The sequence below is a fragment of the Felis catus genome, chromosome D2 (assembly GCF_018350175.1).
Source record: "Felis catus isolate Fca126 chromosome D2, F.catus_Fca126_mat1.0, whole genome shotgun sequence".
Classification (NCBI taxonomy): Eukaryota; Metazoa; Chordata; class Mammalia; order Carnivora; family Felidae; genus Felis; species Felis catus.
This window is the reverse complement of record NC_058378.1, coordinates 22518533-22545415: the sequence shown is the minus strand read 5'-3', so window position 1 is coordinate 22545415 and position 26883 is coordinate 22518533. Positions and strand designations below refer to the sequence as shown.

General features: G+C 39.6%; 1 protein-coding gene across 2 annotated transcripts in view; it reads left to right on the top strand.

Moving 5' to 3' along the window:
* The first annotated feature begins 6052 nt into the window (after positions 1–6052).
* ANK3 (ankyrin 3) overlaps positions 6053–26883 on the top strand; it is a 682576-nt gene continuing 661745 nt past the window's right edge. The window contains exon 1 of one of the 2 annotated variants that reach the window (XM_045040024.1): positions 6053–6335. Coding sequence is in view for 1 of the 2 variants with exons in the window: in XM_045040003.1 (XP_044895938.1) it covers positions 6279–6335 (57 nt within the window). In the remaining variant the exon portion in view is untranslated. The remainder of the gene's footprint in view (positions 6336–26883) is intronic. The other variant, XM_045040003.1, reaches the window with a different exon arrangement.

Genomic DNA, 26883 nt, shown 5'->3' with positions numbered 1-26883 from the left:
AAGTTTATTATGATTCTGATTATGATTATTACCCCTTTTTGTAAACTATTTTGTGATTGGGTTTTTTTTTAAGTTTTATTTTTAAGTAAGTAATATCTACATTCAACGTGGGGCTCAAACTCATGATCCCGAGATCAAGAGTCACATGCTCTACCAACTGAACCAGCCACGTGCCCCATGTGATTGGGTTTTTAAAATATGTTGAGTCAAGGGGTGCTTGGGTGGCTCGGTCGGTTGAGCGTCCGACTTTGGCTCAGGTCATGATCTCCCAGTTTGTGAGTTTGAGCCCTGCGTCGGGCTCTGTGCTGACACCTTGGAGCCTGGAGCCTGCTTTGGATTCTGTGTCTCCTTCTCTCTCTGCCTTTCCCCCACTTGTGCCTTGTCTCTCTATCAAAAATAAATAAAATATAAAATATGTTGAGTCAGACAATGTTTCTCATTCCATAGGAGATACCCGAATAATCCCTATTTCCTTTGAAACGTTGAAGAAATTTAAGGAATTAAGTGATGGAACTAGACACTAAAATATGTTATTTAACCGTATTCTAAATGGGATTGTAAAAACTTACTCAATACACAAACATTGTCTTCTCATTCCAGTTGACTTTGATAAAAATATTGCTAAGCCATGATCTTTACTGTATATTTAGAAGTATGAGTTTCTACCCAGTAGAGACCATAAATGGGGAGAAAGGCCAAAAGCCACAAGAGAAAAAACATTTTGGTTCAACTTTGTGCTTGGTGAGCTGTTTTCTCTCATAAAATTTACAAATTAAGGGACATATTCCTATACACATTCATAGTCCCCATGGGTAGTGGTAACCAAGTATGTTTCTTTGAGAAATGTTTTTTTGTTACTTGCTTATCTTGTGAAACAAATACACATTCACTAACCATAATCTCCTGAACTTAGAAAAAAATTTTTTCTCACAGGCAAAAACTTTCTGTAGTAACTCTTATTTCCTAATTACAGATTCCATAGACATCATGCAAAAAAATCAACTTTTCTCATTTGCTAATGTCCAGGTGGGAAATTTCTACTGTTTAAACACACTTGTGAGTTAGAGTCTGATTATAGTAGAAATTACTCTGGAAGGAATAGAGTGTCTAATTGAAGTTGTGGGGAAATATATAAATGTAGAAGCAGCAAAGGTATGACAGGGTAAGAGCCCTTCTAGTGGTGGTTCTTGAAGTAACATTAGGTGATTTAAGGACAAGGTATTCACTACTTCTGTTAACACTGAGGAAAATGTTTACATCTATTGCCAGTGCTTGTATCCTCTAAACCCTTGTTAATTTTTTTTTTTTATTGAAGAGAGAGGGTTCAGGCAGAATACAGAATAAATCAAGAAATTTACAATAATTTGTTTTCATCATATCTGTTGGGTGCAAGTGAAAGTGGTTTTCCATTAACATAGTAAGATAATATTTCTTTTAAAAATAAATTTGTGAGCTAAGAGTAAGTTAATGTAAATGAAAATATTAAGTAATAAATACACAAATATGATATGATACACAAATATGGCAAGTATTGTGAAGTGATAGAGTTCAGAATATTCCATTAGAGTTCTCTTAAAAGAGGTTAAATTGTCTTCAACTCAGACTTCTTCCAACTTCTTTTTTATCTTTCCTTCTTTCCTCTTTCCTCCTCTGATATGTTCTACTCTCAATTTTTCAACAGCATGTACTGAGCCCATGTGTAGTGTCTGACATTGTGCTGGTTACTGTGAACACAGAAATACAGAGATTAATACATCATCATCTTCACTTTCAACCTGCTCAGTCTCACTGCAGACACAGTTATGCAAACAATTATTATACAATGAGAAATCTGATGTGCATGCAAGGTATAGTGTAGCCCAGAGGAGGGACAGCCATGCTGGAAGCAGGGAAAGGTATCGGGTTTCGACCTTGGGAATCAGTCCGATGAAATAGTAGTCCAAGTTCATAAATATATCCTTAATCTATTCAGCAAACCTCTATTGAGCCTGATGTTGTGTTAAATACTGGGGATTTGGACATGAAAAAGATACAGTTGACACTTCAAGACGCTTTTGATTATAAGGGGAGACAGATAAGGAAAACAACGGTTATATAGATCTATATACCTTATCTGAAACTTTTGAAGGCAGATGAGTGTCACAATCCTGAATTTTTAGAATGTTAGTAAGGTGCACATATTGTATACTGCATAACAGCCATAAAAGCGTATGGAGCAGTACCCCACAATGAAAACATGTGACTATTCACACTAAATGGAATAAAGACTATAAATAGCCTCACATCAATTTGGTGTAGGTTATTAGTTATTGTAACATTTAAGATTTCTGAATTCAGAAGAGGGTGGATCTGTTCTTTAAAATAACCACAGTTATGTTGCCAGTTGTTTTGGAAGAACAAAGAAAGGTTGATGAAACACATTAAAAAAATATTTTTTAAGTCATCTCTAAAACCAGCGTGGGGCTCAAACTCATGACCCCGAGATCAAGAGTCACAAGCTGTACCAACTGAGCCAGCCTGGTGCCCCGAACCACATTCTAATTGAAAAGTTGTTAGGGAAGCCTTCCTTAAAGATGTATTTTCTGAATGGGGTCTTGCTGGATGAATAGGAGTTAACCCCACAGAGACAATGGAGAAGACAAAGGACCGGAGGCTGGGGCGAAGCGTTTTCTAGGCAGTAGGGACAGCCTGTAGAAAGACAATGGACTTAGTGTTTGGGGGGAAATGATTCAGAATGGCCAGGTGAAGGTGTGTCTGAGACAGAGACAGAGAAGAGCATGGAGATGGAAATGCTGATGGAGAACAGCTGAGATCAGGTAGACGCAGTGGTCAGGGCCCCTTGCTAAATCTCACCTTTATCCTGAAGCATAAAGAGAGCTAGTGTGAGATTTTAACAGCATGTAGTCATGTGAACAGATTTGAAATTATAGAAAAATCATAATATTGGATGACAGAGCTGAACCACTACACAAATGCAGGCTTCTGTGGTTGTCTAATGAGAGATGAACAGAAAATGCAAGTTGACATGGTTTGCACATAGCAATTGCTCAATAACTTGTAGCGATTGGAAGGGCAAAAGCAAGGGTGTAGTGGGGAAGACTTAGAGATATTTCAGGGAATTATCTAGGACTCAGTATCTGATTGGACTAGGAGAGAGGGGATGCAGAGCCTCCTCCCCTCCAAGACCTGCAAGTCTCCTCTCCTGGTTTCAGGGTCCCTGTTGCTTGACATTCCATTTTGGACATGATGAAGTATGGGTTTGGGGATTAGGGAAATTATCTCCATTGGATTAGGGAGTCATCATGTGGAAGCTGAAGCCTTGATGTGGATGAGATCACAGGGAGACAGTGCCTGTATGAGAAGAAAGGAAGACTGAGGTCAAAGTCCAAGAAAATACTTAAGGAGAAGGAAAAGAAACTGTTGACCACTTAATTGCCCTAGAAAGATCAACTGAGACAAAGTCTGGAAAACTCCACAATGGACATGACCAATAGGATGTCAAATGTGATTTTAAAAGAGCAGTTTCAGTCACTGAAAATGTGATTTTAAAAGGGCAGAGAGCAACTCTGACAGAGGACTGTGCAAGGGACCACCGTCCTTTTAAGACACCTGGCTGTGATGGGAGGGACAGAGAGCGGAAGGCCAAAATTAGAAGCGGTCATGGGGTGGTATGGAAAGATTTGGGTTTAATTTTAGTTTTTAAAGGTAGGAGTGCTGCCAGACGCCCAGCTTTTCCAGTGGTGTCACAGCCTGCCTCTGGATGAGAAGTGTGTTTAAGCTGAACACCAGTGTTTCTCAGAAGCAGACGGACCGATAAACAGACTGGACTGTAAGAGCTCTGCAAGAGAGCACAACTTTCTAGGCTTGGCTCTTGTGCTAACTTGTTGTGCTGACTTCCTGCTGGGCTTTTGCACCTTCCTCCCTCCTTTGTCTATCTGGTTGGCTCCTTGCTACTTGTTTAAGATGGCTTTTATGGCTGTAAGGGTGCCTGGGAGCTGGCTTGTAAAATACCTATGTTTGTGCAGGATTTACCAAAGAGATGCTCTTCCCAAGCTACCCCATTCGTTTAGCCTGAATTGTGTGTTTCCTACATTTGACTGAGCCCAACTGATTCCTGAGCAGCTGAGGGGATAACGCACCAGGCTGGGCACAGTAAAGATGTAAGAAGACAGAGCATTTGCCTCTCTGGACCTTATAATCCAAGATATGGGAGTGTTTTGTAAATAATGGTAGCACTGGCTCTTAAAACTTTTGGAGGATATGTAGATCTCTTTGAAAAGTTGAATTTAATATAAAATTTCAGAGTGTGTGTGGACATGCTAAATTCTGAAGTGGTTTTCATTTATTTAATAAGGATTTTTAAAAATGTTTATTTATTTTTGAGAGAAAGAAACAGAGTGCAAGTGGGGGAGGTGCAGAGAGAGAGGGAGACACAGAATCTGAAGCAGGCTCCAGGCTCTGAGCTGTCAGCACAGAGCCCCATGCTGTGCTTGAACTCACACACCATGAGATCATGACCTGAGCCAAAGTTGGACGCTTAACTGACTGAGCCACCAGGTGCCTCTGAAGTGGTTTTTAAAACTCAAGTTAAGAATGCCCAAACTATAGAGTCGTTAGTGCTCTTTTGGTTTGTAACCTTGGCCAAAATAATCTTTCTGAGACTCAATTTCCAGATTGTACTGCCTGTCTTGCAAAGATTTGGGGAGGACTAAATGTGATATTATGAGTATGATGCTTAGCACAGAGCCCAACATAAAGCTGGTGCAAATAAATGTTATTTCAGCTTTATGTGCGTTACGAAGGAAGTGAGCTAGGTGTTAAAATAGAGGCACAGCTAACTCACTACTTTCTGGTTAAGGAGTTATTCTGGCATCTAGTTGATGAAAACGTTGTGCATTTCAATCATCTCATACCTACCTCTAGAATTTTGTTTTATCTCAGTCCCACCTGAATTATTATCTTTATTTACATAATTTAAAAACACTTACATATACTTGCTTAAAAAGGAAACTGGATCCCTACCATAAATAGAAAACCACTTTCACTTGCCATAAATAGAAACAGTAACAATAAACAATGAAACTAAACAATGAAAATTTAACAATGCTATAAATTCTAGTTAGATACCAGTGCTCCCCTAGGGCTTTGAGCTTGGGACCTGCTCTTTGATAAACAGTTTAGTGTCAGAACACTTCCTTCTGGTATAATCAGAAGAACTGAAAGAGAACTGAAAAGGAAATAACTTTCCCGCCAGTGTGATTCGCTGTTCTTTAATGCCCCGGCCCTGCTCGGTGCACGGACTGAACGCATCTCCCCTGACTCCAGTGACAGGCTCTCCCCCTTCGAGAGACATTGCTTCACACCCCGATCTGAATCTGAATAATAAATGTTGTGGGGGGAAGCCTCCTGAATCCAACTGTCCCTCGGCCTGGTCCAGGACAGGAGCTCTGCAAGCCTGGTTATTTAAGCCTCTAGAAACAAGGCCACTCAGAGGTCCTGTCCCCTATTTCTTTGCTAGATCAGGCTCAGCGCCTACCTATCCCGGACGGCTCTGGAATTTTATTTTTTAACTGGACAAGTAGCCGAAGCATTCTGTGTGCTGCCGGAACCCCGGTGGGGCGGACGGGAGGCTGTGGACACTGTTTTGAAGCTGTCTGCCTGGCAGACACGGCTTCTGTATGGGTTATATGCTATAGATTGATAATAATAAAAAAGCAAAAGCAGCATTGCTCAATGATTTTACGCACCTGAGCTTCAATAAGCACCAATTAATCAAAGAATCAGAGACTTTTATTACTATTTTGTTACAATGGACGTGGCTAGGGGAACTGTATTCAGCAGCCCGCGGGAACCAGGACTTGCCCTCCCTCCCTTCCCGGAGCTACCTCGGCTCCCCTCCTCCCCAGGTAAGGCCCCCCACCCCACAGCCCCCGCTCCGCGTCCGCGGCCGCTCCGACCCCCCCCCCCCCAGCGCCCGCCGACTGGGCATGCTCGCCCGGGCCGGGCGGCCAGCGGGGCGCGGGCTCGGCCCTCCGCCGCGCCCCTACCTGAGGTGAGGCCCGCCCCCCGCACACCGGCCCGGGCGGGCACCTGGCGGGCGCTGCGGACACGGCAGGGGGAGGAGACAGCCGCGGGGCGGGCGCCGCGGGGCCGCGCGTGGCGTTGCCGAGCCGCAGCCGAACTTTCTCCCCAGAAGTCCCGCTTTTGGGGTCAGGAGGAGTGGGGCGGGGAGCGGAGAGCGGAGTTCCTGGAAGGAGCGGCGGCCGCAGCTCGGCAACATGGCCTCCTCCACCTCCTCCTCTCCGGCCGGGGCCGAGAGCACCCCTCCTGCGCAGGTGAGCGCCGCCCCGCCCCCCCTACCTGTGGCTTCCTTCGCGGCGGGGGCGCGCGGGAGGCCGGGGGCCGGGGGCGGCGGGGGCCGCGGGGCGCCGGGGGCTGCCTGGACTCCTGCGCTCCGGGGTGCGCCGGGCGACCCCGGCCAGGCGAGCGGAGGGGGAGCGGATCCCCGCGGGTCGTGGGGTTCTGGCTGCGCCGAACTGAAGCCGCGGCCCGGGGCGGAGGCGTGAGCAGTGCCGGTGTGCCCCGGCGCTCGAGCATCCCCGGGAAGGACGGAGGAGGGCCCGAGGGTCTCGGGCTTCTGCTTCGAAACGTTTGCCGCTTAGAAAAGCGCGGCCCGGGGCTCGGGACGCGCTCATCGCTTGGGCTTCCAGTCTCTGGGCTTTTCTGGTCTGGGCTCGCCCCTCCAACTCCGTGCCAGGCTGACCCCTTCGTAGGGACAAGACCGAAGTAGGCTGCGGGTTTGGCCGGCAGGAAATCACCTGGTGCTGAAAGTTACCTTCAGAATTAGTCTGCCCTTTTTTTTTTTTTTTTTTAAAGGCGAGTCAAGATACTTCGTTTTAACCCAGTAAGAAAACAAAATATACCTAAAGGTTGGGACATAGATGAAAGGCAGACCTGTACGGATGTAGTGGCAGTGACTGGGGATGGCTTGGGGTGGGATTACCTCCTCCTCTAATCTTCGACCGCCTGCCATAGGCATGCAAGTGAAACACGAGGTAAAAACCGGGTGCGTGATGTGCAAAACCACAGCTTCCAGATAAGTGTCCTTCCTCCCACCCCACACTCCCGAGCGGATTGCCACCTTTTAGCCCAGAGGCGTTCAGCGGCAATTTTGCAGCTGCCATTGGGTGTATAATATAGGATAATTGGTTTAAAACACTTGCGTATGTTTTCACGTTCATAGAGTGCCGACGGAAGTGGCCTCGAGAAACAGTAGTTGTCTTTGGGGAGGACCCGGGGAGGGGGGAGGGGGGAAGGGGGAAGGGAGACTTAATTTCACGTACCTTTGGGGACCTTTTTCTTTTTTAACCATGTGCATGCAAGATCTGTTTTAGAAAAATGAGAACTACCACCTTAAAAAAAAAGGAGGTATGTGTGAGTAGCCTTGAAGGCAATAGTTTACTTAGTTTCAGATTACGTAGAATTTCGCTTGAAACATACAAATCTTCTAGCCCTTATCATGTCTCCTTTAGTTGCCAAAATCCTCAGGGAATCATGGGGACGTCTTCAAAAGAAGACCCTTAAGTCTTGGCAAAGTTAATAGGTGGTTTCTATTGCTAATTCGATTCTGAATTTTAATTTTGCTTGTTTGAAAATTAAGTGTGGCTTGTCTAATTTTGGAAGAGACCACTTTCCATTTAAACGCACGTTTGGGAGTCATCCTAAGGTTGTAACCAGACCTTATTCCAGGAGGGTAGGCCACGCAGATAGGCTGGAGTAGGAAAATTGGAGGGAGACGTCTCAGAGTGGACGCGGATTGCTGCCTTAGCAGTTCTGGCATCCTTATAATCTGCTGACCTGGGCTCAATCGAGAGCATCTTGAAGGCAGCAGATTTTCAATATTGAAAGTGGATGTAAAATTAAAATCACAGCTCTGAAATGAAAACTGAAAATAAAACAATCTCTTGAGCATCTCAACACAGCCACTAATATCTAGAGGGCCCGTTTCTCTTAGTTCTCAGATCAGTGGAGGATGAATAAGTGAGTTGTGAATCTGAGCTGTAGTTAAGTCAATGATGAACCATTTATGATGGTTCTCAGTGTTCTTTTTGTTAAAGCATAAATAAATATCTGTTTTGTAATCTACACAGTGATATGTTAGGCTCCATAGCAGAGAATGTGGCTCAATGTCCTTCAGACAATGTAAAGACCAGTCAGGGTGTTTTGGAATCCAAGGAAACACTGTGGATTCTGAATTTGTTTGCATTTTTGTGGTGGTGGTTACATTAGGACTGTGGTTTTCCTTTATTCAGTATTTTAAAAAGTTTTTTTCCTTCTACGGTGTTAATGGAGCAAGTGAGTCTGCTTAATTCTAGATTAATATTTTGGTAATTGAAAATAATATAATTTCTCTGGACTCTCAGGGTTGTTCTTAGCTTGATTTCTGACTAGTAACTTGTTTCAAATTTTTTTGTAGAATGTGTTACTATAATTATAGGAAATCAGTATAATCCAAATTAGAGAGCCTGTGAAATTCTAGCCTATGCAAGTGGCATTTTTACTTTTTTGAATAAACTAAATACTTGAAATTAATGATACCAATTAACCTGACACTTTTATACCCGAGTGTTTATGAGTTAATAAATTTTAATGGAAATGTTTAGCCTTGCTACACTGTCTCCAAAGTTACTAAAGTCTACCCTTCTGAGAAGATCAAGGTTACTAATAATCTAATCAGATCTGAAGTAACCTTTCCATGTATATATTGACGGGTCTGTTCATATAACTCTACCCTTGGGTCTTACAATGTGAATGCCAGGGAGGTGTTGGGTTAATGCCGGAACAATAAAAGTATCTGGAATAGGGCCATTTAATTTTGATTTTTCATTTCATCCTCTGTCAACAGTTTAAATTTGTGAAACAGCTTACATTTTTTAAATTGCCTTCTATCCATGATATAATTTTTAAGATTAATTTGATATTACCTACTTTCTTTTAGACATTTAAAAATCTTATTATTGTTACTTTTAATTAAAAATTTTTATTTATTGGGGCACCTGCGTGGCTCAGTTGGTTAAACATCTGACTCTCAGTTTCAACTCAGGTCATGATCTCACGGTTTTGTGAGTTCAAGCTCCACATCAGGCTCTGCTGACAGTGTGGAGCTTCTTGGGATTCTCTATCTCTGCCCCTCCCCTACTCACACTGTCTCTGGCTCTCAAAATAAATAAGTAAACTTAAAAAATAAAACAAAATTTAATTTATTATTATTTTTACCTACAAGACTTTTTTTTTTAAGTACTAGAAGCCCAACTAGTTAGTTATAAATTGAAAGTTCCTACAAAGTTAAGTGCAGTCTCTGAGTATGTTTTTTTTTTTCTGACTGGACCCTAAAGGATGTGGTAACATCTTCAAAATCTATAGTCACAGTTGAAGTACTCCTGGACACTTGTCTCAGTGTGTTTGAAAGTGGGCAGACTTTCAAACAGATTTATCTTCCAATTGATTTGTGTCTCCCATATCTTCCAATGGATTTATATTCAAAAGGACAAAGATATTTCCAGGAACCAATCAGGTTCCTGTTTGGAGTGAGATAAATGGCACCAAAATAGAATCGATTCTTCCATGTTTTATAGAAATTACTCCTGAATTTCCTCTTTGGGAAAGTCCCATATGGATTCATTAGCAAGTATCTTATATTGGGCAGGAAGAAAGCAGGTACATGAAAGTCATGTGCTTTCAGATCTAAGTAGATAGTAGTATTTTTTTGGGAAAAACTCTTTAGTACTTCATAATGTATATTATTAATAAGCAGAGATTAAGTGAACTAGCGTTTGGAGTTAGAAAAGAGAAATATTGAAAAATTGGCCCTAGCATGCATTTTGTTTTCTGGGTAGGGCATGAATATTCAGAAGTGGCCTGGTAGATGAAAGAGGCAGAATTGAAGTTAATTGAAATGCCATTGTAGAATAAAGAATTGTGTGTTGCTGAATTGGAAAGGCTGTTTCCTAAAGTGTTTTAGAGATAGCTACAGTGATTCATTAGTAGCTATTTTGTCCCTCTAGCACCACTGCATTCTTGTCCTATGCAGTTCCTCTGGGTAATGTGAAGACTTCATGCCAATAGTCTGCCATGCAAGAGTCTGCTACTGTTCTCCCCTTTGTTCATGTCATGACATTTTAAGTGGAACCTTGGCAAAAAGCAGTTCTGTGACTGCAGCTTTGCTCGTTAGCATCGAACATAGGGCTTGACACACAGTAGGCCTTCAGTGAATGTTTGTCGAATGAATGATAGAATAAATGATGAAAAGGATCTGGCATTCAGATTCGGGAACAGATTTAGCCATTTGAACAATACTTTGAAGCTCCTATCAAGTGAAAAGCACTCTGTGTTGCACAGTCTTGGTTTTTACTCTCAAGAAGTTCATAATCCAACTTACTTACATTTGCATAGGACAAGACCTACACAGAGCCAGTACTGGAAATTTTTCCATGCATAGATTTTTGGTTTAATCATGTGCCATGTGCCTGATTTTAGTTTGGGCTTTAGTGTATAATCAAGAAGGGGAAATGTAGACAAAAGCACCTAAGAGTTTTAGGATGGCATCAGGAATGGAGAGACTTTACATTTCCTAGTTTCACACTGAAAAAATGCTGCAGAATAGAAATGTGTGAAAAGCCACAGAGAACTATATGGAAAGGTGCTCTAATTTTTTCTTGTTAATGGCTGTCTAATATCCACAGTGTGGATAGGCCATAATTTATTTACTGTTAATAAACATTTACCTTGCTTCCAGTTTTTTGACCTCAATACACAGTGCTGCAAATAAATGTCCTTACACATAAAAAAAATTTTTTGTAATCCAATTGGATGGAGAAGACATATGCATCTTTAATAATAGCAGCCATGATTTCTTGTGCCTCTCATGGTGGATACTGTATACCTTAGCGCAAACATTAGGGTAGGGTTTATTACCTCACCCCATTTTCTACACAAAGAAACTGAGCTTTCATAGTTTCACAGAAAGGCTGTGCAAGTTGTAATTTGGTAAGGGCCGAAACTGGATTGGAACTCCTGTCTGCTTGAGCAATGGGCAGAGCAGTGATGATGCAACCAGGAAGCCAGGAATGGAGTCCCCATAATCCAGCTAACTAGCACTGTGACCTCAGAATCTTATCACCTCTTTGGCTTTGCTTTCTCTCCTGGAAAGAGAGCTGGAATAAATGGTTTCTAAGCTGTAGTCCAGCTCAATTAGTCTATGATTTAAAAAAAAATAAAATGCTAAGAGAGAGGTGTAGATAATTAGTAATAAAGTGATATATTTCCTTGTTTCTCGGAAGCATTTCCCCCTCATATTTTGGCATTCCTGATGTTAAGATAATTGCCTGAATGTTGAGAGCTTTTAAGTTTATTATATATTGTTTATTTTAAATGATTTATTTTTCTCAGAAAATCAGATTTTAAAGAAATAGTGCTTTTTTGCAATTGATGATATCTTGCAGCATAAGGCATTTAATAGTTCCAGGGAGAAAATAGATTATCTCAGTGAGTTTGGGCTGATAATTGAACACTCACCAAGGACAAGGGATTTGAATGGAGTATAAAAGAAGAGGCATACTTCATATGTAGGTGGAAAGCAGTTGGGATAGCTGCTTGGACTCTGTGGGTCCTTTAGGTTTCCTCCCTTCCTTCCTTCTTTTCTTCCTCCCTCCCTCCTTTCCGCCCATTCTTCCTTCAATTTGAGAGGTAATCAGTGGTATACTGGTAAACTGCCTCTCAAAAAAAAAAAAAAAAAAAAAAAAGCCCTGATTTATAGCGTTTGTCCATTTCTGGGATGTAAATATAAGAATTCTGGTCGCCAATTCCGATGTATGTGGGGAGTGGGGTTTCCTCTATGCAAACAAGCAATGCAGTAGGGTGTCCTACCATTCAACTAATTTCCCACATTGTCTGCCCAGACGTAGCATCAGATCCCACAGGTTAAAGGCTACCCACTGCACTACTACCTCCCATATCAGTTTAAGCCCAAGTTATCAACTGTGCTTCTGACCAACTGGCTATAAACAGGAGGGTCTCATAACCCCCTCTTTGGGTTTGATTAACTTGCTAGAGCAGCTCACAGAACTTGGAAAAACATTTTATTTACTGGATTACTGGTATCAGGATGTAACTCAGGAACAGCCAGATGGGAGACATGCATAGGGCAGTCTGTGGGAAGAAGGCTCAGAGCTTCCATGCTCTCTCTCTGAATGCCACTCTTACGGTATCTCCATGTGTTCACCATCCTTGAAGCTCTCGGTACCCCCTCCTTTTGGGTTTGAATGGAGGCCTCATTACACAGGCAGGATTGAGTAAGTCACTGGCCATTGGTGATTGATTCAACTTGTAGTACCTTTCCCATCCCTGGAGGTTAGTGTGTGGGACTGAAAGTCCCAACCCTCTGATCCCATAGTCAACTCCACCGGCAACCAGTCCCTGTCCTTAGGAGTTTTCTAAAAGTCACCTTGTAACGTAACAAGATACTTTTACTCCTCTCATCACTTAGGAAATTATAAGGGTTTTGGGAGTTTCATGCCAAGAAACAGGGTCAAAGACCAAATATATATTTCTTAAAAATTATAATATAGAATACTTCCACCGTGACTGATTTCAAGCTGCCAGTGGGAGGTAAACATGGAGTTGGGAAGACATGTGCACAAGTGACTGGCAAGCTGGCATTAGCCAGCTGCAGCACACCAGTTACATATGGTAAAAGGCACTGAAATTTTTTGGTTGAATCAATGATTTGTTTACTATGTATTTGGCACTTACCAGATACAAGGCACATATGGGGATACATGGATAAATAAGAGCTAGTTTTTACTCTTCATGATGTCTTAGTGTAGCTGGCCACTTAAATGAATTAAAAAAATTGTTATTTATTTATTTATTTATTTATTTATTTATTTATTTATTTATTTAAATTCAAGTTAGTTAACTTACTGTGTAGTATTGGTTTCAGGAGTAGAACCCAGTGATTCATCACTTACATATAACACCCAGTGCTCATTCCAAAAAGTAACTTCCTTAATGCCCATCACCCATTTAACCCTTCCAGCAACCCTCAGTTTGTTCTCTGTGTTTAAGAGCCTGTTACGGTTTGCCTCCCTCCTAAGGGAGGATTTTTTTAAGAAAAAATCTTAATTTTTCCTTCCCTTCCCCCATGTTCATCTATTGTATTTCTTAAATTCTATATATGAATGAAATCATATGACATTTGTCTTTCTCTGACTGACTTATTTCGCTTAGCATAATATAATCTAGTACCATCCACGTTGTTGCAAATGGCAAGATTTCATTCTTTTTGATTGTTGAGTAGTATTCCATTGTGTGTGTGTGTGTATGTGTATGCCACATCTTCTTTATCCATTCATCAGTTGATGGACATTTGGGCTCTTTCCATAATTTGGCTATTGTTGATTATCTGCTATAAAGATTGGGGTACCTGTGCCCCTTCGAATCAGCATTTTTGTATCCTTTGGATAAATACCTTGTAGTGCAATTGCTGGATCTTAGGGTAGTTCTATTTTTAATTTTTAAGGAACCTCCATAGTCTTTCCCAGAGTGGCTGCACCAGTTTTCATTCCCACCAACAATGTAAAAGGAGTTCCCTTTCTTTGCACCTCGCCAATGTCTGTTTTTTCTTGAGTTGTTCACTTTAGCCATTCTGACAGGTCTGATGTGGTGTCTTGTGGTTTTGGTCTGTATTTCTCCGATGATGAGTGATGTTGAGCACCTTTTCATGTGTCTGTTAACGATCTGGATGCCTTCTTTGGAAAAATGGCTATTCATGTCTTCTGCCCATTTCTTCACTGAAGAAAACTGTTTTTTGGGTGTTGACTTTGAGAAATTCGGTACAGATTTTGGATACTAACCATTTATCCAATATGTCATTTGCAAACATCTCCCATTCTGTCGGTTGCGTTTTAGTTTTGTTGATTCTTTCCTTCACTCCAGAAGCTTTTTATTTTGATGAGGTCCCAATAGTTTATTTTTGCTTTTATTTCCCTTGCCTTCAGAGACATGTCTTGTAAGAAGTTGCTTCAGCTGAGGTCAAAGAGGTTGCTTCTTGTGTTCTCTTTGAGGATTTTGGTGACTTCCTGTCTCACATTTAGGTCTTTCATCCATTTTGAGTTTATTTTTGTGTATGGCATAGGAAAGTGGTCCAGCTTCATTCTTCTACATGTCGCCATCCAGTTTTCCCAGCACCATTTGCTGAAAAGACTGTCTTTTTTCCATTGGATACTCTTTCATGCTTTGTTGAAGATTAGTTGGCCATGCATTTGTGGGTCCATTTCTGGGTTCTCTATTCGGTTCCATTGATCTACATATCTGTTTTTGTGCCAGTACCATGACACCAGAAAAGACCCCAAATAGCCAGAGTAATGTTGAAAAAGAAAAGCAAAGCTGGACGCATCACAGTTCTGGACTTTAAGCTGTATTAAATGAATTTTTAAGTAAAGGAAGGACTCTTATACTGAGAATGGTTGATCAGCTCTCTGTTTTCCACTGAGAATAAAATAAATACCAAGTAGATCCTCAGATATCTAAGTTAGAAATGAGAGAACTGAGGTTTATAACTAGATTATTAGATGTTAGAGTGGTGAAACATGACTTTTAAGACCTTGTTTCTTTGGAAGTCAAATTAAGCCTAATAGATTTTTCTTCCGCTTGTGTATGTGTTGGTGAGTGTGCATGTTTATTAATCGCATTTATTGAGATACAATTTACAATTTGAGATTTACAATTTATAATTTGTGATATAAAATTCACCATATTAAATGTATAGTTAAGTGTACAAATATTATACTCCAACCATGACAAAATATTTATCATCCTATGTTTGCTTGTGTTCTTTCCCAATTAAATTCTCTGCAGTCCTCCAGGCAAATACTGTTCTGTTTTCTTTCACCATGGATTCATTTTGCCTATATGTTTTTTGTTTGTTTTTTGTACCTGGCTTCTTTCCCTAGCATAATGGTTTTTTTTGCTGTTATCTTTTCATGCTGTTGTCAGTATTAGTAGATTATTCCATTTTATTGCTGAGTAGCATTTCAATGTATAGAATGTACCACAAATTGTTCATCCATTCATCATTTGAATTGTCTTCAGCTTTTGTCTATTATGGATAAAACTGCTATAAACATTTTCGTATATATCTTTTTGTTGACATATATATCCCCCCAACCTTTTTGTGTATGTGTGAATGAGGTTAAATAACTAGGATTAGGATTGTAGAGTTGAAAGGCCATATATGATTGACCGTACAAGAAACAACTCACGTCTTTCTTCATATCTGTAGAGAATGAATGATCTCAGATCAGAATGGGAGGGGAGGGGAAAACCCATGGAGAAATTATTCCTTTGGCATGTGCTTAATATGAGAATTTTTGAAAAATATGATTTTAACAATGGAAGAAAGATGGATATTGAGAAAAAATTGATGTTAAGTAAGACTTTACAAGCTTGTAAACTATAAGTTTAATAGTTTTATTGAGATATAATTTATATACATAAAATTCACCCACTTACTGTGTACATGTCAATAAATCTTAATATATTTACAGAGTTGGAAAATCATTGCCACAATCTGATTTTAGAATATTTATTATCCTCTAAGAAGTGTTCACCTATGGTTAAAAAAAAAACCCCAAAACAAAAAAAACCCATGGTTTTGGAGTTAAGTAAGACCTGTGTTTTTGCCTGTATTTTACTAGTTAGCAACTGCGTGACCTTGGTAAGACAAATCTCAGTTTCTACACCTTTGAAATAGATGAAGACACCTCCTTTACTATGTACATACATATACGTGTGTGTGTGTGTGTGTGTATATATATATATATATATATATATTTTTTTTTTTAGTGTTTATTCTCGAGAGGTAGAGACTGAGCATGAGCAGGGGAGGGGCAGAGATAGGGAGACACAGAATCCGAAACAGGCTCCAGACTCTGGGCTGTCAGCACAGAGCCCAACACGAGGCTTGAATCCATGAACCGTGAGATCATGACCTGAGCCGAAGTCGGATGCTTAACAGGCTGAGCCACCAGGCACCCCTACAATATTTTTTATAAAGATTATAAGTAATGCACACAAAGCACTTGGTACATAATAAATATTGAATAAATGGTAGTGTTTATTGTTAAACTGTGTCTGCATTTTTGTAATTTCTGTGGTATTTTGTTCATATCCTTATAACTGCTTCAGTAGTCTCTCTACTAAGGATGCCTTTGAACATATCTTTTAAATGTTTATTTATTTTTGAGAGGAGGGAGGGGCAGAGAAAGAGGGAGACAGAGGATCTGAAGCAGGCTCTGTGCTGATAGCAGAGAGCCCCATGTGGGGCTCAAACTTACAAACTGTGAGATCAGGACCTGAGCTGAAGTCAGATGCTCAATCCGCTGAAGCACCCAGGTGCCTCCTTTGAACATATCTTTTAAGAGGAAATGAGGTAGAGTGGGAAGAGGACTTTAGATAAACGTACTGAGATGTTCCAGCTCTTCCATTTAATTGCTCTATTGGACAAGTCACTTAACTGTGTCTGTTTCCTTCTATGAGGAATTATAGTAATAACATCCACCTTGCAAGATTGTTCTAAGTGGTTGAGGAAATACACATGGCATGTTGATATAGTAGGTGCTCAGTAAATAGGAAGTGTTATTCTATGATATCAGAAGCCATCATCTTTAAAAGAAGTTTTTTTTATTGTTTACTTATTTTTGACAGAGAGACAGAGCATGAGTGGGGAAGGAGCAGAGAAAGAGGGAGACACAGAATCCAAAGCAGGCTCCAGGCTCCGAGCTGTCAGTACAGAACTCCACATGGGCTCGAACTCACAGGGCTAGAACTCAAAAACTGTGAGATCATGAAGTGAGCTGAAGTTGGTACTTAACCGACTGAGCCACCCAGTCGCCCCTAGAAGCCACCATCTTTGAAGTGTTCACATCTAGGAATAAAATTTATGTACAAAATTCAAGGCATAGATGGAAAATTAGCTCATGTGTGCCTATTTGCTATATAAATGTTTATATTTTAGTACTAGTGGAGTGTAAGGACAAAGCCCTTAATAAAATATTTGATTAAATGAATGCATAGATGAGTAAATAAAGAAGAAAAAGCATTTTGTGTATATGGTTTTAGTCTCCCTCAGTGTTTAGGTATCTAAGAGAAAATTTCATTTTCCAAGCTTCAGGTTTATTTGCTTATCCCCTCCTATTTGGCAGGACAGGCTAGAGGGTGGGGAGCAGGATAATTAGAAATTAGAGTAAGAACAAGAATTATAATTTTTTTAAAAAAGGACTATAATTGCTGACATTTGTAAACAGCTGTTTATTTTTTAAAATAACTTTTCATGTTATTTTTTTAAATTTGTATGTCAACAACCATATAAGGCAGTTGGAGCAAATAGTCTCATTTTAGGAGAAAGAAAGACAAGGTTCAGAGATGTACTTGTTCCTGATCTTTATGGCACTAACAAGTGGCAAAGCAAACGAGGGAAGGGGGCAATAAATAAGAAAGCTTTGCGTGCTGCTGGTGGGAGCTTAGACTGAGGCAGTCCTTCTGGAAAGCATCTGGCATTACTTAAGCAAATTATCTAGTTATTTACTGTTAACAATTTAATTCCTACAGGTGGACACTGGTCCCCAAAGAATGTGTCCAAGGTTATTCACTGCTGTGTTATTAGCGGTAGGGGGTATGGGAGGTAACTGGGGACCACTGCTGGGAGAGGGAGTGTATGCATCATGGAATTGTCTGTAGCCATTAGAAGCAACAGATTAGGTAAACAAAATCAACATGAATGGATCTGAAGAATGGAGTGCTTGGGGGGGCACCTGGGTGGCTCAATTGGTTGAGCATCCAACTGTTAATTTTGGCTCAGGTCATGATCTCATTGTTCATGGGATTGAGCCCACATCAGGCTCTGCACTGACAGTGTGGAGTATGCTTGGGATTCTCTCTCTCGCTCTCTCTGCCCTTTACCAGCTCCTGCTCTCTCAAAACAGACAAATAAACAAACAAACAAAAAAACTTAAAAAAGAAAAGAATAGAGTGCTTGGTGAAAAATATAAGAGTGAGAGACATATTAATTGTTTATGTGAATTAAAAATTCATAAGCATAAGCACAGTAGGCATTTCATAAGAAACTTACATAAAATACTCATTGAGTACATTAGAATAACTGCCGGTGGGACCCAGTGAATAGAAGTAGGCTATGTAGATAAAAAAGAATTAATAAAGAGAATAATGATAAGGTGCTATGAACCATTACATATGGCTCACTCAGCCTGCTGAATGATGAAGTTAAAAACAAAAAAGCCCAGCATATTGATATAGTTTGAATACCTTTTATGTGATCTCTGTTACCACTAGGCTTAACCAGGGAGACCCTGCTATCATACTGTATGGAATGGATATTCCAAGTGAAATAAAATTTGGATTGGTTTCTGAAGTTGCAAGTAAAACTTCTCACAGAGAGCAGCACTATTTTTGTTGTTGTTGTTGTTATTGTTTTTTTAATAAAGATTTATAAGGGGCGCCTGAGTAGCTCAGTCAGTTAAGCGTCTGACTTTGGCTCAGGTCATGATCTCGTGGTCCATCAGTTTGAGCCCCACTTTGGGCTGTGTACTGACAGCTCAGAACCTGGAACCTGCTTTGGATTCTGTGTCTCCCTCTCTCTCTGCCCCTCCCCAACTTGTGCTCTGTTTCTCTTAAAAATAAATAAATATTAAAAATTTTTTATTTTATTTTTTTTTTCAATGTTTTATTTATTTTTTTTGGGACAGAGAGAGACAGAGCATGAACGGGGGAGGGGCAGAGAGAGAGGGAGACACAGAATCGGAAACAGGCTCCAGGCTCTGAACCATCAGCCCAGAGCCCGACGCGGGGGCTCGAACTCACGGACCGCGAGATTGTGACCTGGCTGAAGTCGGACGCTTAACCGACTGCGCCACCCAGGCGCCCCTAAAAATTTTTTAAAAGATTTATAATATGGTACACTTGAGTTGGTATAATTTAAAAATTAAATTCCTTTTAAATTTTATATTTGGGATAATAGAGACAGATGTGTCATATGGTACAGTTTTTATGGAGTTAGAATGTAATATACTAAATATTTAATTATAAAATGATAAACTCCTTATTCTTCATGAATTCAAAACATACTCAGTATCCTGTTATATCTAGATATAGTTGTCTTTGTGTATATTATTTTTAAAGGATATAAGTGTGATTTTTTTTTGACAGATATATCCCCTTCTATTGTATTATTTGTTTTCCAAGTTAAATTTGAAGTGATACATCACTTTTTTGGTGGTATGGGGTGGCTTTAAAAAGTGCAGATTTATTATGTTGCAGTTCTGGAGGTCAGAAGTCCAAAACGGGTTGGTAGGACGTCCTTCCTTCTAGAGGCTCCAGGGGAGAATCCTTTTCTTTATTTTTTTTCAGCTTCTAGCATCCACATGAGACACTTGGCTTTGTATCACTTTAACCTCTGCTTTTATCATCATTTGGAATAGGTTGCTTTTTAGTTTACCTTGCCTTTCTATTCGCTATTTGTCATACCTCTGAAAGATAGTTATATAAAATGATTATAATTACGTTTTGTACATGTTGTACAATTTCTTAACAACTATTCTGACTGTTGAAAAAGCCATAATGGTTAAAAATTCAGCTGAGAATTCGCAGCCTTTCAAAGTGTTCATCTATCACTACTCTGGAGGTGTTGCTGGTATTCTGTAGGCAAACTGCTGAGACCAGAAGAGCACCCAATTATTTTAATGATAGGTGTAGAAGCTGGAGAGAAATTGATTACATCCTTGGTGCTCCCAGCGTCCACCTGTTTGTGAGTGGTATGCAGAGTTTCAGGTTTACCTGTAATATGCAGAAAAAGACCGAATTCTTGGGTGAGAGTTTCATCTACAACAGCATGCAATAAAACGTTGACAACAAAGAACTGGTTTTAATGCTGTTTTGTCTTTCTCAACAATGTAAATAAAACAGTAAGAAAGGGGAAGCATTGTTATCCTGTAGAAGGGAAACAAGCTCAATGTCAGGATATTTGAAAATGAGATTTGTAAGTGTGATGCTGAGCCGTCCTGCAGTTGTTTCCTCATCTACAAAAATGGGGTTAATGATAATGCCTGCTTTATCCATCTCAGAGCTGTAAGGATCACGTTGTATGATTAGGTAACTTATTTAGTTCAATTGCTTAGTGCCATATGAACATATTGGTGTGGTTTTTTACATTTTTTTTCACTGTGCTGCTTTTCATTATGATAGCTTTAGCATCCTGCAAAATGTGATAAGTGATAGAGAATAATATCTCGGTGATAATTGGGTACTTTAAAGTTGATTTCTTTTTTTTTTATTTTTTAAAATTTATTTTTGAGAGAGAATGTATGTGCATGCACACACTAGTGGGGGAGGGGCAGAGAGAGGGAGAGAGAAAATCCCCCAAGCAGGTTCTGTACTCTTAGCACAGAGCCCGACCTGGGGCTCAAACCCACAAACTGTGAGATCATGATCTGAGCTGAACCGGACGCTTAACTGACTGAGCCACCCAGGTGTCCCTAAAGTTGATTTCTTAAAAAATTGGGAATTTTTAGCATCTTTTTGAGATTTTGGCAATTTTTAATCTTATTAAAGCATTAAGTATGCCAGGAAACTGCTATTTTAGTTTGCTGGTCCAGAAGAACAGATATATACACTATAATTAAAATCTTGGAGCTCCATGCTGCATTTCCCAAAGTCTGGTTAGATTGCAAAGCTGTTACTGAGTATAAAATGGCATGGCTTTGATTGGTGTGGATATCTACTTAAGTCTCCATTGAATATTTCAATATGTGGTACCTAGCAGCTTGAAATTCTCTGGGTGTTTGAAGAACCAATGTAATGAATTGCCCTCTAAGTTGGGAAATTTGGGTTTAGTCTGTTATTCAGTGTATATGTGTTTGGTCAAATCACTTCATTTCTATAGAGTATCCTCTTAACTGGTAAGATTTCTACCTGCTTAGGGGTGCCTGGGTGGTTTAGTTAAGTGTCTGACTTCAGCTCAGGTTGATCTCATGGCTCATGGGTTCAAGCCCCATGTTGGGCTATGTGCTGACAGCTCAGAGCTTGGAGCCTGCTTCAGATTCTGTGTCTCTCTTCTGGTCCTCCCCAGCATGCTCTGTCTCTCAAAAATAAATAAACATTAAAAAAATTGAGGAAAAAAAGAAGATTTCTACCTGCTTAATTTCCATGTTCTGAAATCCAGACTGTGATGAGGCTCTCAAACAAAACTAGTACATGCTGTTTTGCAGAACCTCCCAGGGAGCTAATTCTCAGCTGTAGGTTTGCCCAGAAATTGGTGTCTTCTCTGGAAGGGTAAGTAAATACCTAAATGTACATGGATTCCTAAAGAAGCCTTTTATCTGTTTGTGATCATTGCTTAAGTTAGAAAGCTGAGTCATTAATGAGACCTTTCTCTCTTTTTCATGTAATGTGGTACAAATACTCTTAGTTCTGCTCCATACATGGCTTTTGAATCCCACCCCCTCTCCAACTCTGTGCCACTGCTTTAGTTCTGGCCCTCATCATCTTTCACCTGGGCCATTTGAACAGTTGCCTAAACTGTCTCCTTGCCTCCAACTGTCTTCCAGTGGACAGTTGGCATCCTGACTCATCTTTATAAAATAAGGATACAGTGTCATTCCCTTGTTTAAAAACCTTTTATAGTTAGCCGGTATAAGTAGGGTAAAGTCCAAATATCTTAGGGTTGCACAGAAGATCTTTTACCATCTTGTCCCAATACAACTTACCATTTTTACTCTTTGTTTTTTTTCCTGAAACATCTGACATTGTGACCAGGCTAAATAATTATATTTCCAACTTTCTCCAAATGGACTGTGCCTTTGCGTTCTTCCATGTTCTGTCTGCTAGTTTGTGCCATCCTCATTTTTCTCTTCCTGGAAAATCCCTACAAATCCTTCTGTATCTAGTTCCAGCATCCCCTCTTCTAGGCAACCTTCCTAGACTTCCATAGACAGTGACAGTCACCCTTACTTCCATAGTGTTGTAGCCCTTTGTGTACAGTTGGCTGTAATGGAAAGTATCACATTTTGTTGGAAGTATTTATTCTGTCTTCTGTAACTAACTGAACAGTGGGCTCCTCGAGGGCATATTTATGCTTTTTTCCATTTTCATGTATGCCTTTCTCTATCTAGGATCTAGCACATCTTGTGCTCGTTGATGATTATTGAACAAAAAGATAGTTGGCAGTTGGACAGTGTTTTCCATCATGGTCTCCTGAAGGACCATGTTGAGGATACTTTGCCCGAAGTCAGATGTAGATATATATAACATTTTAGAAATGTGTCAGAAATCTGGCAAGGGTATATGTGTATACTAATATGTAATGATATTTTTATCTTTTGGAAGGTTTGACCTTACAACCATTTGCTGCTAAATAGCATAATGTAGTGTTTGGATCTTGTAGTATCTGTGTGCCTTGAGCAAATGAAATTAACTTCTCTGAGACTCATTTCCTCATTTTTTCAATGGGGGTGCCTATCTCATAGGGTTGTTGACAGAATTACATGAGCTGCTCCATGGAAAGCTGTTAGCACAGCACCTGGCACTTAGCTACTATCATTTGGGCATCTACCAATAATATTGAATTTACTGTGTCTGTGTTAATATATGTTAATAATATGCATTTTCTACTGTTTCTTATCCTAGTAAAGAAGGGACTGTTCTCATATATTCTCTTTTGCAAAAGAACATTACGTTCTTTTGCTTAAACTTCCTCTTTTCCTTTCCTCTTACCATAAAATGGGAAATTGTCCACCCTTTTGCTTCAAAGTGATTTTTTAAAGTAGAGATTATTGGGGCGCCTGGGTGGCGCAGTCGGTTAAGCGTCCGACTTCAGCCAGGTCACGATCTCGCGGTCCGGGAGTTCGAGCCCCGCGGCGGGCTCTGGGCTGATGGCTTAGAGCCTGGAGCCTGTTTCCGATTCTGTGTCTCCCTCTCTCTCTGCCCCTCCCCCGTTCATGCTCTGTCTCTCTGTCCCAAAAATAAATAAACGTTGAAAAAAAAATTAAAAAAAAAAATAAAGTAGAGATTATTGATAGAATCAATTGATGATAAAATTAATTTGTCTTTCTTGTTTATGATAGGTAGCAGCTAAAAATCTGTGAAGAAGACAGATCACATGCATAAAACAAAAAGCACCACTGTCTGCTTCTAATAGTCCCCAATCCAATGTATATTCTTTTGATTGCTTTGTAAAATTTATAACCAAGTGATAAACCGAATGGCATCACAATTAAAATCAGAAGAAAGGTTAGGATAAAATTTTTATTATAATATAACAAATCAGTTGTGAAGAACATGACAAAGTACCAAAAGGAAAAATCGTCAAGGGGTATGAACAGACAACTAATACAAGAGGAAAAAAAAAAAAAAAAGGAGAGAGAAAAGAAAGAAGAGGAAATGCAAAACAACTGGCCAATAAACAAGTGAAAAGAGGTTAAATTCACAAGTCTTAAGAGATTAAAAGGACTGCTTTCTATTCTATTTGATAACATTTTATGTACTAGATTGGCCAAAAAAAAAAAAAAATCCTCTTTGGGGTATTGAGGATATGATTTGAGTGTCAGTTGTATAACTTTTTTGGTGTGGGGAGAACTTAGGTACACTATTTATCTGTTTAAATAAAATAAAAGCATGCTTACCCTTTGCTTATCTAGAAACCCAGTTTTGGCGAGTTCTGCTGTATAGAAGTTAAAACATCGAAAACAAAACACCAAAAAAAAAAACTACATCAATATGTAAGGGCATATTTACAGGGATGTTTATTACAACAATGTTTGTAAAGCAATAGCACTGGAAACAAACAGAATTTAACCCTTAATGGGACTGGCTGAATGTATTAGGGTTTCTCTATTATATAGAATGTGATTAAGACAATTTAACAATAAAAGCTACACACAGTAAACTGGAAGGATGTGCATTTAAAAAAATTTATTTATTTTTTAATGTTTATTTTTGATGGAGAGAGAATGTCAGAGCATGAGCAGGGGAGGGGCAGAGAGAGAGAGGGAGACAGAATCTGAAGCAGGCTCCAGGCTCTGAGCTGTCAGCACGAGGAGTCCAACGCGGGGCTCAAACCCGCGAGTTGTGAGATCATGACCTGAGCCGAAGTCGGACGCTTAACGACTGGGCCACCCAGGCGCCCCAGATGTGCATTATTTATTGAGACTGTAGCATGATCCAATTTTGAAAACAAAAAGAAAGAAAAAGGACAGTCATAATGTTTGAGCATTAGGTTGTTGATGGATTTTGAGGGGAGGGGGAATTATTAAATTTTCTTTTCACTTGATATGTTAAAATGAGCATATATTTAATAATGAAAGTATCCAATAAAGCAAAAAACCAAATCAAGGAAAGAAAAATTTAAGTTAAAGAAAAAGCAGAAAGACTTGTTCTCTTGGACATCTTTTACGTGCATACATTTTTATACCGTCATGTATTGTACATTTTATCTTAGGATTTGTTCCTTATTCATAGTTATAGAACTCCAGTCTCTAAAATGGTTTGGTATCTGTGCTTGTGGAAATTTTTTCATTGCTAATTAAGATTTGTGGTCCCTTTGCACAGGTCTACTGTTTAGAAATTACATTTGGAACTGAGGTGGAGCTATACAAAATTTTTGCTTGGATGTTGATATCATAATCATATTTTTAGAGAGTGGAATTAAGAATGTTTATTTTCCTCTTTCATGCCTCAAAGTGAGATAGTTCCACCCTCATCCTTTTTATTTCCAGGTGAGTAGAGTCCTTGCCTCATTTGATCCTTTCAGTTACTGAGTTTCTTTTGATTAAAGTTTAAATTCTTTAAAAAAACTTTTTTTTTAGTTACAAGAACAAGTGTTATTCATTCCTGAAAAATCAGAAAACACAGTCAAGTAAAAGCAAACAAACCCAACCCCTCTCCTCCAAGGCAAAAAATGGTGTGAATCCCACTCGTTTGATATCAATCCCTCACTCCCTTGGTAACTTTATTTTAAACTGTCATTGCAAATATTTTCTATCGAGTAACAATGAGGGTCAGCTGTGTTGTAAGGAACAATTATGTTACTTATGAATCGTTGTTTTTGATGATCAGTTGGGTGCCAGTGTGGAGTAACACCACAGAGAGAGGCCTGTGAAAAGATTTATTACGCGCACAGGCCCCTGGGGCACAGAACCACATGCAGGGGCATGTGTGGAAGAAGCTTCAAGGGATCAGGTGGAGTACACAAGCCAGAGACAGGAGAGGGTTTCAGTTTTGCATTTGAATATTACTAGGTCACAGTTAAGAGTGGACCTGAAGGGGAACTTGTAGCTAGTCGCCTGGGTGGGGTATTCATGGCTTATTGGTGAGGATGTCAGGGCATCAGGTAAAAATAAAGTTTTAAACCATTTGCAGTGCACAGACAAATCTGAATTTCCATCTCTACAGCTTGTTGATTTATATCTTTTCTTACCTGGAAAATGGGCATAATAAATAGTACTAACCTGCCATAGGGTTGTTGTAAGCACAAAATTGTAAAGCTCACTGCTTGGTTCATAGTAAGTTCTTTTTCTTGCTATTTTTAAAGGTTTCATGTGTAGTATTGTTTTTACTGAGCAGGTAATGCACGTTCTCCATAGAGAAGTCAGTTACTGTGCTCCTGAACCTTATTTTATAACATGGCACACTGGGGTCAAAGGACCAGGCTGGTCCCTGGATGCAGGTGGCGCTGTGGGGCTGTGGCCACACTAGGCCCTTTTTCCTTGCCCTAAAGACTGAAGGATCAATAACCTCCTACTTCCAGGACACATGTAAGGATTATAATATGTTATTAGAAGTGAAACATGTACAAAGGATGTGGACATTTTTATGTCCCTTTTGTTTTTGGAGTACAGCCATATCCCCCTTCAGATGATAGATTATACCAATTCATATCCCACCAAAGTATGTAACTTCCTGAGTGCCTACTTCCTGAACTTCCTACCGCACAGTATTATTTTTTTTTTCTTTACCTTTACGAATGTGATTAATGAAAAGTGGCCCAACATTGTTTTACTTTGTGGTTATAAATTTTTGATCAATGTAAAAGTAAAATATGGAATATTAGCTTTCAGAAAAGATCCTCAGGGGATAAAGTGTGTAGGCACTAATACCTGACCGTCTTATACATCACTGGCTCTGCGAGAAGCTTCTGTTAGTCTCTGCTCTTTGCACTTGTCCCAGGAGCTCAGCTACTCACATTACATTGCTACACCTTGTGCTTCTGGTGACAGTGTGCAATCTGTTATTAAATTGAGATTCAACCTGGAAATCTCCATTCTGAAAGTTCTTTCCCTTTAACATTGATGAGAGTGAAATTGCAAGAGAATATTGAGGACTATCCATGACTTGAGTGGAAAGGACTTATTTTCCTGGCTAGAGATCCTGGCTAAAGACAAAAATTTGTCCTTACTATGTTCAACATTCTCTTTCTTAGCAGTATTTAATCACATAGTTTACTTTGGCAATACAAAGTTTGTTTCTCCAAATGCTTGCTTTATTTATGCGAAGCTGTACTTTGATGGCAGCACTTTTTTTTCACACATTTTTTTGTTTGTTTCCCCTCAGTTTCCCTGAAGAGGTGGCAAGAAAATGAGTAAAAATGTGAATTCAAAGCTTAGAATAACACTTTTCTAACTTTCTTGGATTTTGGTGTTAAAATTTTTGTGGGGTATGGTATTAGTGATTCTTGACAGATTGTTATTTCCATGTCATAGTCATGTGTTGTAATGGGTGCGCAAAAAAATTGAATATGTGTATTATATGTAGCAATGG